Source organism: Gavia stellata, chromosome 2, assembly GCF_030936135.1.
Source record: "Gavia stellata isolate bGavSte3 chromosome 2, bGavSte3.hap2, whole genome shotgun sequence".
In the NCBI taxonomy this organism is placed as follows: domain Eukaryota; kingdom Metazoa; phylum Chordata; class Aves; order Gaviiformes; family Gaviidae; genus Gavia; species Gavia stellata.
In genome coordinates this window covers 112,393,009-112,411,497 of record NC_082595.1, presented here as the reverse complement: position 1 = coordinate 112,411,497, position 18,489 = coordinate 112,393,009, and the positions used below count along the sequence as shown (strand labels likewise).

Sequence of the window (18,489 nt, the reverse complement as noted above, 5' to 3'; positions counted from 1 at the left end):
GGGCCCCTGACAGTGCAGAGATGTCTGTCCCGGGAGAAGATGGACAGGGCAGAAAGGTGTCACCTGGGCTTAGGGCATTTTGGGGTGGCTTCAAGCCTGGTGTTGAGGAGAGTCTCTCCCCTCCTGCTGACCCTGCTGTAATTCAGCACCTGACCTTCAGAAAAGGGGAGGTGGAGGCTTTCACATGTTAAATTCATCGCTTTCTGGTAGGCAGCCGGCTACTGAAGCTGGTGTCCTTGGCTGTGCCAGCTGGAGAAGCCACCTGCTCTTTGTACATCTCTTTTGCACATCCAACTCCTTTGCAAGGAGCTGGGCTACCAGCCCCAAACATCTAGGCCATATCTACCCCTGGAACAGCTGTGCTCTGCAGGGTTCCCCTAAATTACTCCTTCCCAGTTTCCTCAGCTGTTTGACAGCAATGCAGCTCCTCCTCTGTGCTCCTGAATTTCTTTCCAAGGTGAAGCAGAGTGTGGTGGAGGGGAGGCAGCAGCATGGACCCAAGTGCCACCTGGGACCCATGCAAGACCCAAGTGCTCTTGGGCTCCTCTATTCAGAAATAAACCCCGAGCCCTCAACCCACAGAGGCTGGAAATCAGCACGCTGAAGGACCAAAGCTCCCCATTGCATTGATGAGGTCCAGCCCCTGTTCATGAATCCTCCTCCCTTCCCGGCTGAATCCCACTTACCAGCTCCCGCATGCAGGACTTGAGCCTCTCCCGGTCCAGCCTCGTGCGGGAAGAGTGGTGCTGGTCCTTGTCAGCCAATGTCACAAAGCGCCTGGTGGAAAAGGTCGGCAGCATGAATCCCGTGGGAGCCCGCGGGCTCTCCCCAAGGAGCTGTGGCCGATTGGATCTCTGCCAGCAGCAGGGCACGTCACTGGAGGGAAATGCCCTTGTCCCCCCCCAGTCTGCAACGCAATCGGGGCCAAGTGGCCTGTTTGCACCCAATGCTGAGCGTCATGCTGGGGAGTTGGTGCTGATCAGGTCCCAGCCTGTGGAGGCCACAAGACTGAGTCTTTCACCACTGGTTTGGGGTCTTTGGGGTGCAGATGTAAGCACCACCTCACCCATGCTCCAAGCCAGGAAGGCAGCTGATATGGCATTGTGCTAATGCCATGAAATGCTTGACCGTTATCCAGAGGATAAGGCAAGGTGAGCTTACGCTCACAACCTTGCCCATAGCCCCACAGCGAGCAGGGGTCTGCAATGGGCCACCGTTGCCCATCTTTTACTCACAAGCATCCACTGCTCAGCTCCTCCAGGACCCCTCGGAGCCGGCGCTCCGGGTGCGGCTTCTCCGTCTTGATCATTTCCTGCACATCGTTGAGCCCTTCCTCCTGTGGCATCAAATTGGGGGGGGGGAAGCGGTGAGGGGGCAGTGGGGCAGAGCCCCGCGGTGGGGCAAGGTCCACCCTGAGGTCCAACCCCACATAGAGCAGCCCTGTGGGAGCTGCCAATGGGAAACATCTGCTGCTTCTCCAGACCTGCCGGCCTCAGGGCTCAGGTCTGGCACACATTTGGCTGCGGGGACCTGGCTCTGGGTGGTGGGAATGGCTCCACTGCCCCCCAGTGAGACCAGTTGGCCAAGGTCCACATCATCTTGGCTGGACCTTCCAGGCCCTGCCTTTAATTTTTGGGAATCAGCTGAGACTATTAAGGAGACTCTGTCACACAAGTGGTTCACCCCTTCAGTCCAGAGGGACAAAGCTTCTCCGCCCGTGCACCCTTTGGTGGGGACACCTGGGTCTGACCCACAGAAAATTCAGTGACCTCCTAGGATTTGGACGTTCCAATTGTGGAGCATTTAGCACTGGGAAACTTCCCCCTTTCTGGCACAAGTTTGCTAGTGGGTCCTTGCACTATTTGTCCCTGCTTTGTGACGAGCTGCAGAGCTGCACAGCGAGCCTGGATGTGCCTCATGCCAGCCCCATGCCCCAAGCTGTCCCCTCCCTCCCCAGCACGTACTGACCAGCTTGTCCGCAATCTTGTCCATGATGTTGGCATTATACAATCTGCGGCGCTGGTCCTGCCACCAGCTCTTGATATAGATGCAGGGCTTCTTCTCAAAGTACGGCAAGTGGAAGTAGTTCCTGCAAGAGGAGGCAGAAGAGATGCTCCGTGGTGGTAATGCTCCCGGCCAGGAACAGCCCCTGTCCCGCACCTCTCCCGGGGAGGCAATGTTGTGGTGGGGAGCAGGGTATATAGGAGGTCAGGCATGGGAGAGAGGGGGCTGAGGTGAATTCACAGAATCACAGAATCATTAAGGTTGGAAAAGACCTGTAAGATCATCAAGTCCAACCATCAACCCAACCCCACCATGTCTAAACCATGTCCTGCAGTGCCACGTCCACACGTTCCTTGAACACCTCCAGTGATGGTGACTCCACCACCTCCCTGGGCAGCCTGTTCCAGTGTTTCACCACTCTCTCCCTAAAGACATTTTTCCTAATACCCAATCTAAACCTCCCGCCGTGCAACTTGAGGCCATTTCCTCTCATTCTAGCAATTGCACCCTGAAGGACAGAGGTGCCAGCTCTCCTAGCACCCTTCCCAACGCCAGACCCGGAGTGGATGGGTGCAGTGCCCAGGGATTGCAAATTTACCATCTCAGACCTGGCGTCCCAGAGAGAAACCAGGGAAGCTCCCACTCCCACAACCTCACCCATAGCCCAGCAGAGAGCAAACATCTCTGGTGTGGCAGCAGTGTGAGCAGGGGCACAAGGGAATCCGAAGGCTTAACACCCTTTTCTGAATGCCGGTGAGCATCTCCTATAGTCCCCTGGACTTCATGGCAGGCAAAGGTCTCTGCCCTTTGCAGAGCTAAGAGTTTCCATACGCTGGTGGGATGGAGCGGTAATAGTCGTGGTACAGTTAAAGGGAGGATGGGGTTGAAGAATGGGGTCATGCTTCCTAGCTGCCTGAGCACTGGCCGTGAGCTGGGATCCATCCACTGCGGTTCCTGCCGCACCTGGGATCACCCTTAGTTAAAAACCAGCTTCACCTCGTCCTTCCGAATCCATTGGGGTATGTCCAGCCAGAGGATGTCAGCAGAGCCCCACAGTTGAGCGTGAGGCTCCCAGCACCCAGGGGCTGGAGACATCTGGGTCAACAGCATGAGAGTCAGAGCCTGGGGAACAGGCTCAGAAAACATCGCTGCTTCTCATCTCCGTTTGGCATTCACCTCGACAAGGAGCTGGTGAACAAGTGAGGGAACCCCAGGTAGACACTTTTATCTGGAATGCAAATACCCTCGATACAGTGTGGTTTGTTTCATTTCCCAAGTGAATTAAGTCAGCCAGTTAATTCTATTAACATCTGTCTACTGGTATAACACGGTTAAAATCCACTTTAAGCATATCTCATCAGGTTAAATCCAATTAGCTTTCCTTAGTACTGGTCCTTTGTATTCAAATCCAGGCTGCGGCTGAAGCCCAGCCCAGACATGCCGAGAGACGTGTGCTGATCCTGTTCAGTTTGGGGCTTGCTGATCCTCCTACTTCTGAATCACGCTTGCAGCTGTCTGGATCTTGTCTGTATTTTAGGGTGACGGCTACCTGCGCATCACAAGGCGATTCGTAAAGCAGGCAAAAAAAAAAATTGTCATAATTTTACAGCTGGAGAAACCGAGGCAGAGAGAATAGAAGGTTTGTCCACTGTGCATCGACAGAGCCAACGTAGGAGGCAGTTTCCTGAGCCCTGGTTCAGTTAAAGAACAGAGTGTGGCTGTCACTGACTGAAAGCAGTGGGGACAGACAGACTGACCCAAATGCTGCAAACTAGGGAGACAGAGAGGATTTTAAGTCTGTTACACCAATCTCCTGCCTAACACATTCCCAAGAACTTTTGCCAGCAGTTTTTTGCATTCTCTTCCCTCCGCGCATCTGCGACCTTGTCTGGCTTTTAAACGCAGCTTTTCTCAGCACAAGTTACCTTCACTACTGACATCTATGTCTTATCTCTAGAGGGACTTTGCCTGTCTCCACATGGTGCCCACAACGTTTTTATAGGTCGGGCAGCGAGGCAGAGCACGGGTGCAAAGCCCAGACCTCTCCTCCCTGATGTGCAGTACTGGGTTGTGCCACCAAGGGTGGCAGCGATCCCAGAGGAGGACCTGTTTTTAGACTGGTTTCACAGAATCACAGAATCACAACGGTTGGAAAAGACCTGTAAGATCATCAAGTCCAACCTGGAAAAAAAAAAAAAAAAAAAAAAAACCAACCCACCACACAACAACAACAAGCCACAACCCACCCAACACCACACAGCACCATGTCCATCAAGCTACATCCCACAATGCCACATCCACACGCTCCTTGAATATCTCCAGGGAGGGTGACTCTACCACCTCCCTGGGCAGCCTATTCCAATGTTTCACTACTCTCTCAGTAAAGAAGTTTCCTAAATGTATGAAACATATCCCTGGAGGTGTTCAAGGAATGTGTGGACGAGGCATTGTGGGACATGGTTTAATGGGCATCGTGGTGTTTGTTGGTTGATGGTTGGACTTGATGATCTTACAGGTCTTTTCCAACCTTAGTGATTCTGTGATATGTATGGGAGTGAACCTGTTTTTTTCAGTGCCCACCAATGATTTTTTTAATCCGCTGGTTAACTTCATCCCTATTTGCCACAGGGGAAGAGCACTAAAGGTATCAGATAGCCCTGAGTTTTGGGTGCATATCTAGCCAGGTGGATGAAGGATGTCCTTTGTAGGGTAGCCTGGGAGGTAAATTCAGCCCTTATTAGACATCAGAGAACCCACAGGAGTGCTCAGAACTGTAGGGAATGGGGTGGATGTTCAGCTGGCAGACTGTCGTATCTAAGACAAGGTATTTACATGTGGTCTCTAATCTTTACAGGGCATGGAGATCTGGTCCCCACTGCAGCTCCCACGTCTGTTTGGCCAAATGACTCCAGGCCCCGTGACGGCACTGGCTTCACCTCTGACTTCATCTCTGCAGGCAGCGGCGGGAGCTCGCACACCCAGTACACGGGGGAACACTTACAGACCATGTCCGAATTGAGAGCCACATCTCTGCCCAGCCGCACTGCAGTGGCCAGGCGGGCATGCTTACCTGTCTGTGACCAGGGGCTTCACGGGTTGAGATGAGGAAACAGAGACCAGTTCTCCATCCTCATCACCTTCATCCTCGCTTGAGTTCTGGAGCAGCTCGGACTCCTCCTCATCCCCTTCCCCTCCGTCTTTCTTCCTCCGCAGGACAGGTTTGGTCATGCCATCGATCTGGTTCCCATAGTTACCTCAAGAAAAAATGCGAAATAAAGTCACAGGGTTGTAACTCCAATTGGGCTCAATCTCTTGGCTTTAATTTAGGTTGGGGAGAAGTTTTCTCTGCAGGAACCACTGAGGATGGCGGACTTCAACTCTTTGAAACTTTGCCCAGGAACCATAAACTAGTGATGGGTGCCTGTCCCCTGCTCATGTCCGCTCTTGAGCCAGTAAGAATACTCCCTTTGGTGGTCAGCCTCAGGAGGCACAAAGCCAGGGTGAGCAGCTCCACTGGCCACAGCACAGCATGAACACAACAGATGATTTAGGGCCCCGCACGGCTTGTGCCGGTAAAGTAGCCACCACCGTCTCCCTAAACTGAGAGTCCTGCATGCTCTAGCATGTGTTGGTGTGGAAAGGGAAGAAACCCTGCTCTCAGCCTTGGATCCTGCATTCTGCACCAGGCATGCTTCAAAACCACCCTCCCCCAAAAAAACTACCAACCTATTGTGACCTCGAAGTTGATGGGTTTGTCACCAATTTTCCTGTCGATCATGGTAGCTTCCAGGAAGGCTCCGAAGAGAAAGAACTCCTCCATCTTCCCAGTGCAGTTCTGCAGGAGAAATCACAGGGATCAGGGTCGAGGCCAGCTGGAGGGACACCTGGGAGGGCAGGTCCCCTTGGGCAGAGGGTGCATCACCTGGCACCTCTGAGCACCCTCATGGGCTTTTTGAAGGTGAGGTGCCACTGCTTGGGCTTTCAAGGGGACCATGAGGGTTTTCGCTCCCCCAGCCTGAGCTGTCTCCAGGCTCACTGCGGAAAGAGTTTAATTAAAGACTTTAGCCTACCTTTTACATGTGTTGGCTTAACTAAGATCAGTCATCTCTTGCATGCGAGGGACTGTCTAAGGGACTTTCAGGAATACGAGCCTGAGTTCACTCACAAATTGAATTAATCAAACCACACTGAACCATCTGCCTGGATGCTCTTTCAGAACTGGAATGGCTTTATTTCCAATGGCTCATTTCCCCTGGAGCTGAATTAAAGCTACTTTTTACTTCTAAAGGAGAGCTTTCACACAGAGGGTGCACTGCCATCAGACTTCACAGAATCATTAAGGTTGGAAAAGACCTGTAAGATCATCAAGTCCAACCATCAACCCAACACCACCATGCCCACTAAACCATGTCCCACAATGCCACGTCTACACGTTCCTTGAACACCTCCAGGGATGGTGACTCCACCACCTCCCTGGGCAGCCTCTTCCAGAGCTTGACAACTTTGGTGAAGAAATTTTTCCTAATATCCAGTCTAAACCTCCCCTGGCACAACTTGAGGCCATTTCCTCTTGTCCTGTCGCTCGTCACTTGGGAGAAGAGACCAACACCCACCTCCCCACAACCCCCTTTCAGGTAGTTGTAGAGAGCGATGAGGTCTCCCCTCAGCCTCCTCTTCTCCAGACGGAACACCCCCAGCTCCCTCAGCCACTCCTCATCAGACTTGTGCTCCAGACCCCTCACCAGCTTCGTCGCCCTTCTCTGGACACGCTCCAGCACCTCAATGTTCTTCCTGTAGTGAGGGGCCCAAAACTGAACACAGGATTCGAGGTGTGGCCTCACCAGCACCGAGACTTCTCAACCTCTACTTCACACCCTTGGCTCATCTGGATTAACTTATGTGGGCATCCCCAGGTAGGAGAAGCCTGGATGTGCCTGTTTATGCAGAGCACAGGCAGCAGCCTAGCAGGCTTTACACGTCAAGGCTAAAGCTGTGGGGCTTCTTTTGTCAGGAAACAGTCATTCAATTTCTCTAACCAGTTCCACCCTGCCAGAATTGGTTGGGAAATGGATTAGATCCTTGGCTTCTGTTTGAAACCCATCTTCAGGATATGAGTGAGACAGCTGGCATTAGGAGATGTCTCTCTTTGTCCTTGTCTAACTCCCAACCCAAAAAACATCTCAAAGTTTAGGATACTCCCACACTCAGATATTCCTTCTGCCCAGCACTTCTAAGAGAGGTGAGCATTTGAATGATCATAAAATCTGAAATCCTTGCAAGATTTGCTTCCATTGTGCTGGGGGATCCAGGACACTTAGGACGTCACTAAATTAAATCCCCGGTTTGTGAGACCAAAGGTGAAAAAACAAGTGGCCTGAGACCCAAGACTCACCACTGGCAGCTGTAGGGTTGGGGGCGACTTACATCAGCAATTGATGTGGCCTGCTCGACTTGCACCTCGGTGGAGCTGTTGATCTCCGGGTTGGTGGTGTCCAAGATCTCCACAGCAAGACTCATCAAAAGCCTGGCTCGGAAGGAGACGCCTTCACCCAGACCCTCGTTCAGCTCTTGGTGCTCGTCCATCAGGGTGTAGTTCCGAGTGGAGCCATACATGTTCACCCATGCGGGGCCAAAGGTGGGCAGGAAGCCTGCAGTAGATCGGACATGCATATAGGGAAAGGAATGTGCAAGGAGGACGGCATGTCTTTGCCTCAGGATAAAAACTCACTGATGGCTTGGCGTCACTTTCCTGGTCTGTGTACGGTGACGCAGGCTTGAATATGTATGTGTGCGTGCATGGAATTGTACGATTGCAACCATACATGGAGATGGTTTCGCAGTAGAGGCAGTGGTAGGAACTGTGCAGTGCACCAGCCCAAAGACAGAGGTGAGTCTCCCATTGGGCAAGTTAACCAATGTGAGAGTTTAGAAAAAAGACACCCTCCCCCCCCATTAGTCCCCTTTCTAGAACCATCTTTGGTTTCACATTGATCCTGCCCATGTGTGCTGGTGTGTTTATGTGTGCGTGAATGGGGGAACCTGTCAGATATTCAACCATTCATGGCAATGAATTTTTTGTTCTTGGGTGTCTTTGCTTTCAAGTCGTAGACCAGAGGCTCGTGATGGGGATTGGTTTTCAAAGAGCGCATGTCCAGTGACCTCAGAAGACCACTGCAGTAAATCAAGGTCTCTCCGGCTGGGCACCAAGGATCAGCTATATCTCCAGGGGTGGGGAAGGATCCTAGGCTAGTTTGTTAACTCTCTGCCAAAGGGTTGTCTCTACCAGGAAGAAAGTAGCTCAGTCTGCCCCCCGCCTTATCTTTACCTTTGTCTCCTTCATTGGAGATCTTCCGCAAATCAATGAAATGGGTACCAATGGCCACATCATTGACTTTGTCTGAGTCTCGGATCTGGATCTTTATCCGCTTGCACAATGGGGGGAACATTTCTGTGAAGACTATTTGCTCATTCCAGAGAGGCTCATAGCTGCTTTTTTGTATAGATGTCTTCCCCTGCCGAGTGGTAGGAGATAGATGTTTGACAAGGGTTTGAGGTCCCAAGCCATCCCTTACAACCTAAACTGCTCCCTTGCCAATGACCACGAAACATGCATTCTGTCTCGTGACTCTCCCAAGTAACAAGCTCCTTTCCTCAATTGGAGAGTGCTGCAAATCCATCATAGCCTACACAAGACAGAGGAAACAGAGAACGAGGTGGCTTTGCCCTGCATCTCAGCATCTACATGCCAGGACAACTGAGATCATCTCTGGCCACCTGCACAATGGCTGGTCCCACTCACGTTACCTCCCAGGGTCACCCTGGTACCGCACGCAGCTTGCTCACCTTCTGCCCTGCGAAGACCACCTGCACGTAGGGGTCTACCAAGTCCTTGTTCTCCCCAATAAGAGCCTTCTTCACATTGGCCATGATGCTGGTGTTCATACGGGGCAGTCCCTCTGCTCGATAGATCTTGATGTAGAAACGAGCCCACTGCCTCTCCGGAGGGACCCCATCCGGGAGGAGAAGGTTCCTGCAATGTCAGCAGATAGGGTTGGAAACCGCTGCTGGGGCTGGCAGGTTTGTCAGGAGAGGCTTAGCAAAGGGGGAGAAGCTGCCGCGCTTTCTGAGCACAGGCTCTGTGGAGGTGGAAGGATGACCATTTCTACAGCCATAGATTTTATTGCTGTCCTGTTTCTGCCCATCCTTCTGTTTTGGGGTGGGCAGTGGTGGTTTTGCAAAAACTTAGAGGAGCCCTGTGAAGCGCCCCTGGGACAATGTGCATTCCACTAAAGGGATATAATCATTATTGTCAGTGGAGTCTAGAGGATGATTAAACTCAGCCTAATTTAGACATCTAAAGCAGGCCAGATGAACGGGATGATAGAGGAGCCTTTTTTCTTTATCAGGGCACAAGGAGAGCTGGGGTCATTATTTGGGGGGGAGACTTGAACTCCACCAAATGTTTTTTCTTGGTATATTTGGCTTTCTTCTTCCGGGGGAAGAAATGAGAGCCATGGGGGATGCTGTGAACAAAACAACTTCTAGAGGAATTGCTGGAGTTGCCCATGAAAAAATGGGATAATGTCACCACTACAGCATGGAATGATGACCCAAAATATTTCAGGTGGTACCTCGAGCCCCTGGGTCCCCAGCAAGTCAAGAGAGCTGCACTGGTATTTTGGTATTAGTCTGGGTCTCTGACTACGTGGTGAGAGGCTGAGAGGTAGACTTGAAAGCCTGTGGTTGCACTTGGAGATATTTAATTAGCCTGAAATGTTTTGGGGCTGAAACTAAGTTTTAAACTCTCCTGACTTTTCATCCATGGCCTTTTAGATGCTCTGGGGGGGGTCACAAAGCCCTGCCCACCAATGCAGCCTGGGAAAACTCATACAGACTTCCCTGCTCTGCCCTGGCAGCAAGCGATGAGACCCCATCCCATCCCCAACAGGAGCATTAGATGGGGACATCAGGTTGGTTGACATCGGGCTGGTGTTGGTATAGAGAGCTCAACAACCAGCAGATGCTCTGACCTCATAGAAACGATTGGTTTGTACTTGATACGGCCTGGATTTGCACCAGTAATCTGCCATGTGTTCTCTCTCTGAAAAGCAACTTATTGGTCCCTCTGGTTTCATCGCACAAGGTAGGTAGGGGTACTAGCGGGGCTGTCAGCCTGATCTGGTAGGGATGCTGTCCTCATTGTACCATCCAAGGCACGGAGACGTGAAAAGTCATTCCCAAGAAAGTCTGTGTGAAGCTGGCTCTGCAGATCCTTACCCTTCAATATCATCCTCATCCGTCTCATTGGCTTTGTGTGGTGTCTTGATGTTGTCCCCTTTCCCTAAGACGGCGATGTCACACTTCAGGTAACCTTTCAGCCCAGCGGTTAGATCCTCGGGGTCAGAAAGAATGGCCCATTTGTGGTAGAACTGGTGCTCTGGAAGCCAGGGGACAAGACAGTCATTTATCAGAATGAGACACAGCAATTACCGCGAGGACTGGAAATGTAAAAGACCTCTTCAGGTGTGAGGAATTCAGACAGAAACCCCTGAAAAATTCATTAGGAAGATGTGTCTCATGTTGAAGACCAAGAAGCAACAGGATAAACTGTCTGAAGGGGGGGTGGACTTTCCATCACTGGAAGTCACCATCCCTGGAGGTATCACCATCCGTGGAGGTATTTAAAAGACATATAGATGTGGTGCTTAGGGACATGGTTTAGTGGTAGCAGTGTTAGGTTAATGGTTGGACTTGATGATCTTAAGGGTCTTTTCCAACCTAAGTGATTCTATGATTCTAAGTCTTTCAGGTTTCAGGTGTCTTTTGGATGGTGTTAGAAAGATTTCCTCCTTCTGCGGAGCAGGGAACCAGACTAGATGCTCCCTTAGGGTCCCCCCAGCATCATCTGCTGAGCACCCCTGAAATGCAGACTTTGGAGGCTTCGCGTACATCTTAGCTCTCAGGCTTATTTATAGAGGCAGACTGCAGCAATAGGTGTGACATAGGAGCAAGGAAACAAAACCCGCAGTGATTTTGGAGGTATCTTTTCTGAAGGGGTGTTGTGTGTTCAGCTCTGGCATGCTGCGAGCTCCGGGCCCTCAAAGGGGCATTGCTGTTCTGTTTATCACAGAATCATTAAGGTTGGAAAAGACCTGCAAGATCATCAAGTCCAACCAATAGTTGGATCATCAGTAGCTCTAATCAACCCCTCTCTCTTTTTCCATCGCACAACAAGCATCTTCATTTCTCAGTTTAAATGCCAACCACAGAGGGCAAGATCCATCCCATGACCTTCTGCTATCTGGAAGGTCGATATCTTGCCTGAGCAAGTCACCTTGGGCTTCCTTCCTCAGCAGATAGAGACCAGCACACCCAGAGGACATCTCAGCCTCTGGCTGTGACGCCTTATTTCAGGATGGTATATACAACCTTCTCCACAGGTGCTGAGTGCTCTTTCCTGACTGCAGAGGAAGCCCAGGTGACTTATTTACACCTATGATACTAAAATTAAGTTAGATAAGCATCACCCAAGGAAACTAGCACCTAGCCGGCTACCTGAGGAGGACATTTATTCAACGGTGCAGGTAGGCACATCGGGCTGGTTGCAAACAGCGCTTACATACCAGGCTGAGTATAAACAGTTCCAACGTCCATCTTGAAGGAGCCTACCAAAGTCCCACTGCGCAAGAGGTTTTTTGAGTGGATCACCTGGAAATCGAGAGAGGAAAACAAGTCAGACTGTTTTCCATGCCCTGGGAGCCATAAGGCTCTTTCCACAGGTATTCAGTCTCAGATGGGAAAGGAGCTGATGCATTTTCCTTGGTCTGTGCAGGACCTTGGTCTGTCTAAGGACACTAGGAGGCATGGTGGGGTTGGCAGCTCTTGCTTAGCAGTCTTGCTAACACGTGTATACTTGGATTGAATAGAAAGAAAATGCAAAGAAATTAATCTTTGAAAAAAGACATAGTTTTCCAGCCACTATGGCAACAAATACTGGGACATTTACCTGAAGGAAGGGTCTTTAGGATGCTCAAAATCTATGGTCTAATTCCCTTTGTGGGAGAAACTGTACAGCCGGACTGTGCATGGGATAGATATAGATACTGCTAATCAGTGTGCTTTGGTCAGTGAATCTGCAAATCTTGTTCATCGCCCTCCTCCGTGGCTGTGGGGAGGGCTGCAGTCTCTGCTTCGCTCTCAGCATTTGCAGTCCTGAATTTCCACAATAGCTCTGCCAGTCTCACGCCTCAGGAAAACCTCTGGCAGGCTCGGGAAGGTCTTGCCCCCAAGCCTAAACACATCCCAAGACAGGTTTAGTTCTGCCTGGCTCTGAAATACCAGAGATCAGCCATGGCAGGAAATAGCGAATGTAGGAGTGGAGCTGTGTGGCCCCAGCAATGAAGATCAGCGACAGAAAGAGGGACCGGGGGTCTGCAAAAGAGGTGAGGCTTGTAGGACCAAACACCTCAGCTCCTGTTGGGGGTCTCACGTCGAGGACCTTAAATCCATCCCCACCGCATACGTAAAACGGGCTGGTTTCTTCCAAAGTCCCACGAAAAGGACAACGCAACCATGCTCACTTACGGACAGCTTGATGATCTTGTCGAACATGACATCTGGGGGGACGTGGAAATCAAAGACGAAGTACTGAAAGGGAAAGAGCAGTCGTGAAGGCAGGAGAGCCGGGGCAGGCTCCTTTTGGATTGAAAGGCAGTATGACGGTGCACGCTCCAGCCAGAGAAGCTGCGACTGCCTGGAGGAGCATCCTGCAGCACATGTCACAGCAAGGACGGATCCGTGTGGGCCCCAGCACTGACAGCCTCTGCATTCTGGGGAACTAGAAGGAAGCACTAACTTCTTGAAAAAACTGGGAATAATTTAGCACAGATCAAGTAAGTGCACTTTTAACCATTTTTGCAAAATACCAGAGGGCAAAGGCTTAATTTCTCCTTCTGCATAGTTTGAGATTTCATCTTATTCCAACAAGAGGTGACAGAAGAAAAGAAGAAAAAACCCCAAGTGACAAGAAATTACATTTAATTGACTAATGGCAATGTAGACCCCAAGGAGCAGGTAGTCGTGAGCATCACCGGAGGACAGACCCACCTCATTGTAGTAAGGGCAATTGGTCGATTCCTTCATAGACGTGTATTTCTTTTCCTCTCCGACCTCCACGCAGACCACGGGGTCCATGTTGAGCCCAACCAGCTGCCGGGCCTCGATGATGGTGATGCTGACCTGGGGAAGGGGATTTGTGCACCTTCACCTCCTGAGAGCAGCATCAGGTGCCCCTCGTTGCCTTAACCCCTGTCTCCCCACCTCTCCTTTATGAGTGCAACGGTGGCAGCTCTGGGGTCTGCTGGTCATGCCAAAGACACCGGTATGCTCGGACAAGCCTGAGCAAGCTGCAACGTGGTATGGGGTGCAGGAGACCCCCGGGCATCCCTGTGTCTTCAGCCCCCGAGCATGGGTGCCTTCACGCGAGGTGTAAAGTCAAATGGATGTAGCTAAGCTGTAGGAGCGGAGGCTCGGCTGGGGAGACCCCAGCGGGCTTCACTTGCCCCTGCTAGAAAACGCAACGGGTTGCAGTTGGACTAGATGATCGTTGTAGGTCCCTTCCAACTGAAATACTCTATTCCACTCTATTCTTTATTATTTCTGGAGTACTGCCCACCATTTCATGGTTCAACCCTCCTATATGCATGCATACACACGTGTTGTTTTATTTAAATTAAGTACTCCTGTATGTGGTATATGAAAAATAAGCTACTTTCAATAGAACATGAGCAAATAATCCAGATGAAACACTTGCATGTACTTATGACACAGAAGTTTATAATTCACAATTCAATCCACCTTGTGACATTAAATTAACATCAGGAATTTAGATTGTATCTTGCAATATTAAATTAATATTAGGAATTCCTGCTTGGATTATACCTAAATTTCTTCATTTAACTAAAAAACATAAAGTGTAATTTCACGTAGGCAATAAATCTTTTCAGTTCCCAGCAGACATCTTTCTAAAGTCATCTCTTTAAAATCTATCACAAGTTGGTGGTAGGACAGGTAACCCCCAGGTTTCAAATCACAGTGAATTTGGGTATAATTTAAAATTATTATTTTAAAATAACAGGAGCTCTCAGTCCTGGCTCCCTTGAAGACCAACAGATGAGTTAATTTACACGTTTTCTCTGGCGATCATGGATTACTTTTGTAACTTGAACTCAGCTTTATCTTAAATCATATAGTAATGGAAAAATAGAAATCTATTAAAAATTAAACTATTATCTTTGTGGGTAAACTTGGGGAAATTTCATTTTGGTAGCATATTAAGAGGCTTGACTTTCAGTCAGATTTCTTTAAAAGAGGCTCGGATTACAGTCAAAAAAAAAAAAAAAGAAAAAACACCAGACCTGCTGGGATGATTTAAGCTGAAATATTGTGTTCTATTCTAACATGCTTCTAGAAGGCAGCCGGAAAAGGGCAGCAGAGCCCTCTGAGGAAGGGGCCAAGGCTGCCCGGCATTTGTCATTGCACAAACCGACCTAGCGCAGAGGAGCTGAGGTGCAAACGCAACCTCTGACCCCACACCCAGCGCTGCAGCGGCTCAGGGAACCCGTCCCAGGTTCCTTCCTCACGTACAGCGTGGCGAGGTGTGCGGAAACACCCCAAATGCCTTTTGGGGAGGCTTGCAGCCAGGGTCACCTCTGCACCGAGACCTCCCCTCCACCCCTGCCCCGACCCACACCAGCTCCTGGAGGTGGCTTTGCTGGGCACCATCCTTCATTAAGGATGTCCCTCCCTCCCATCCCCTGGGCTGCCACAGACCGAGGCAGTGTCTTGAGGTTTCCCAGGGATGGACCCTGGAAAATAAAGTCCTTTCCTCTTAATTCTCAGGTGTTCCACAAAAGCTGGTTGTCAAAGGAAAGCAGACATGCGGAGGTCAGCCAGGCTCGTACCTTGTTCATGAACCAGCCTAGCACTGCAAAGCCTCAAGAAATATATTTTATTATATATATCTGGTTATACTCCAGAAATAAGCCATTCCCCATGAACACCAACCTTGTGATCCTCCTGTCTGCAGTGGCCAAATAACCGGACCTCGTATTCCATATGCCTCTTGGTTGTAATGTGTTTTGCACCTTCCCCCTCCTCTTTATGTTCTTTATGTTCCCCCCTCCTGAGCCAAGCACACTCGTTCCCTGTAAGCCTCGCAATTTGGTCTGCAGCCGACGCTGCAAGTATTCTGCAATAAATCTCCAATAAAAATCATTACTTGCATTGTTCCAAGATATCCCCAGGAACGTGTTGCTGGGCTGAGAGGTGGGAACATAAAGCTAAATCGCTGCTGAATCAGCACGACTTGGCGAAAATAAGAAGAGGAGACAATTCGTGAATCACCCTGGCACCAACTAGTAAAAGAAAAGGGAGCAGCATGGATCATCTGAGCCTTGGGAAACGAAACGTGCGGTTCTTCTAATTCTAGATAAAGTGGCAGGAACGGAGCAGCGCTGAAGAGGACGACAGCAGCCATGTACCAGCCTATCCAAGGAAATCCAGGGAACAACCTACTGCCAGCCAGGGCTCACCTGTCTTGAATGCTAAACAGCATACTGAAAGCTCTTGGGAAGTAAGAGAAAGGGAAGCAAGAGAGGTGGGTGTTGGTCTCTTCTCCCAAGTGACGAGTGACAGGACAAGAGGAAATGGCCTCAAGTTGCGCCAGGGGAGGTTCAGGCTGGATATTAGGAAAAATTTCTTTACTGAGAGAGTGGTGAAGCATTGGAAGAGGCTGCCCAGGGAGGTGGTGGAGTCACCGTCACTGGAGGTGTCCAAAGAATGTGTGGACATGGCACTGCGGGACATGGTTTAATGGGCATGGTGGGGTTGGGTTGATGGTTGGACTTGATGATCTTAAAGGTCTTTTCCAACCTTAGTGATTCTGTGAAATGTATTGGAGGCAGCCCGTTTCAATCACAGGTTAATTTGGGTTTTCTGGGCTTCACACCATGGAGAGCAAAACCAGTTAATGACTTAATCTCGAGCTTATCGCTCGACTGTTTAAATGCCAGCTCTTGGGAAGTTGTGCTTTGCCATCGCAGCACGTTGATACCCAGCATGAACTTGTCCTCTGCAAAGCAGACCCCCACCCCCTGGGTTGTGACCCCCGTGAGCTGAGGTTGGGGACACACAACGTTTGTCACCTACCTGGTAATCCATCGGCCTCCCAGCACTCAGCTCCATTCTGATGTCAGGCTTGGACCTTTGGAGGGGCAGAAGAAACCCTCGGTCAAACCGCAGACGGACTTGCTGCAAGCTGTGACAGAGCACTTGGGGTCACCCCTCGAAGCTCCTGCCCTCTTTGAAACTAAGGAATATAAACCCTGGGGGCTGTGAAACACCACTGAACATCGGTGCTCTTTGTAGGAGGTCAGGTATTCCCAAAAAAACACCGGCTGCATGGGGCAATGTGATTTCCAACATACTCTGTCTCAGGGGATGCGTGGTTGTGGGGTGTCTGCCAGCATGCCCTCACCTCTTGGCTTGCACAAGCTCACGTCTGGCCCTCACCTCTTATTCGAGACATTGGTGGTGACAGCTGTGACGGAGGCCAAGGAGATGGTGTCTGGATCCAGTCCACATCCCTGTCTCATGGCTTTTCGGTCCAGGTCTTCTGCTTCCAAAACAGCGGGTTCATCTGCATAAAGGAGACAAAAGAATGTCTCTTATTGTTTCCCCTCGGTGAATAATTAAAGGTGAAGAGAAAGGTAACCAATACATTCTATCAATCTCACCTGATGATACAAAGAACAATGGTCACCAGGTCAGGTCACAGACAACCTGGTCTAAAAAGGGATTAAAAAAGAGGCATTGCCTCCTGTGAGACATTATTCCACCTGGGCAGCATGCCTCTCTATGGTTTTGTGAAGGCAAAAAGAAAATGGAAAATTACAAACACCCCAGACTTCAAGGGGCGAAAGAGCATTTGAGCATGTGTTGCAGCTCTAACTACCAGAAGAGCAGTTGCAAAGACAACCAACTGCCTAGCTTTGGGGTAGAGAGGTCTGAAAAAACAGGAGAAAGGGGTCATTTCCCAAGAAGAAAAATTGCTGCAGGGAGAGAGTCAAGACCTCAGACCCCCCCGGCACTGAGACACAGCTGCATTGTCCACTGGTTTGCGTTTCTGTTGGAAGAAGTTGCTGAGATACTGCCTTTCCTGTGCACAATCCACGTGCATGTCATGCCTGCCCCTCCTGCCTTTGCTTTGGTCAAGAAATGACCACAAAGGAGCAATGATTATTTTGTCTTGGGCCAAACCCACCAGTATAGTCACTGGGTCACTGGTTTGCTTTGGTGGCACAGCTGTACGAATCTACGCGTACAGCAGACACTGCTTCTGGGAAACAGGTTCCCCGTCTCTTCACTAACGTAAGCAAGCTTGTAACATGCTCCAGGAGACCAGAAATCAGGTTTTTCACCATAGTCTGGCCTGGTTTTTTGCGATAACACGGGCTTCAGCTGAAGCGAGGGAGATCTAGGCTGGGTGTTAGGAAAAGCTCTCCATCAGGGTGGAGAGACACACTGCTGCAGGTTGGGTGGGGAAAGGGTGTTCTCAACTCACTCAACTAGGAGTTTTTGAGATTGAGTCAAAGCCACACCAGCAGGTTCGATTCTGCCACATGCGGGTGGGCGGACAGACTCGCACCCTCCCAGCTTGGTTTTCAGTGATTCCGTGGGTCTGTTTGACCCGAGCAGAACCAGCAGTCTCTATGGGAGGAAAGCAGACCGTGGCACAAGAGGGATGCTGGCTTGGCCAACAGGCAGAGGGTGCCACACATCCACCCCATCCCATCACCAGCTGGCCAGACCGAGGGTAGGAATCACAAGTGGGACAGCACTGAGGCTGAGAGAGGAGGGTGGTGTTAAGAGAGGAGAGCCCTGGTGAGGTGTGTGAAAGCCAGAGGTACCTGGGGAAGGTGTAAGAAGGAGCCCCATGGCTGCGCAGAACTGAGCACACCACACAATATAGCAGCTGTGTTGCAACCGTTCGCTGACCACGGGTAAACCCTGATCTGCGAAGGCACTCTACTACCCGACCACACACCCTGCTCCTGCCTTTGCATCCCAGCTGCTTTCCCCATGGTCTTGCATGAAGCGTTAACCACGAGATGAACGCCCAGGCACCAGGAAGAGAGGGAGGCCGTCCATGTTTCAATGCCATGCCTTCCCACAGGCTGCCAATGCCTCTACCTACACTGTTGTCCCAGGCCAAATTCCCCGTTTCCTATCCTCAAACCTGGCTGAAAAACAGTGGAGATTTGCCCAGAAACACTATCTAAAGCAACGCTTTGTCCTTGCCTGCAAACATGCATTCCCCCTTTTCTTTGCTGTTGAAACCCAATCCTCTGGTCTGAATGGAAACAACAAGGAATTTCCGATCACTGACCCTCTTGTGCGTTTCCAGAAAGGCGTTCGATTTCAGCG

The 18,489-nt window shown here is 50.4% G+C and overlaps 1 protein-coding gene across 1 annotated transcript in view; it reads right to left on the bottom strand.

The window, feature by feature from the left end:
* The window catches only part of OTOF (otoferlin), a 110,620-nt gene that overhangs the window by 25,451 nt on the left and 66,680 nt on the right, over positions 1 to 18,489 (bottom strand). Inside the window, exons 7-20 of the mRNA XM_059835914.1 lie at positions 16,576 to 16,702; positions 16,213 to 16,267; positions 13,111 to 13,242; positions 12,589 to 12,651; positions 11,628 to 11,712; positions 10,282 to 10,441; positions 8,848 to 9,034; positions 8,330 to 8,516; positions 7,429 to 7,652; positions 5,731 to 5,839; positions 5,075 to 5,258; positions 1,969 to 2,089; positions 1,236 to 1,336; positions 687 to 777 (exon numbers count right to left, since the gene is read on the bottom strand). Coding sequence (XP_059691897.1) covers positions 687 to 777; positions 1,236 to 1,336; positions 1,969 to 2,089; positions 5,075 to 5,258; positions 5,731 to 5,839; positions 7,429 to 7,652; positions 8,330 to 8,516; positions 8,848 to 9,034; positions 10,282 to 10,441; positions 11,628 to 11,712; positions 12,589 to 12,651; positions 13,111 to 13,242; positions 16,213 to 16,267; positions 16,576 to 16,702 — 1,826 coding nt within the window. The remainder of the gene's footprint in view (positions 1 to 686; positions 778 to 1,235; positions 1,337 to 1,968; positions 2,090 to 5,074; positions 5,259 to 5,730; positions 5,840 to 7,428; positions 7,653 to 8,329; positions 8,517 to 8,847; positions 9,035 to 10,281; positions 10,442 to 11,627; positions 11,713 to 12,588; positions 12,652 to 13,110; positions 13,243 to 16,212; positions 16,268 to 16,575; positions 16,703 to 18,489) is intronic.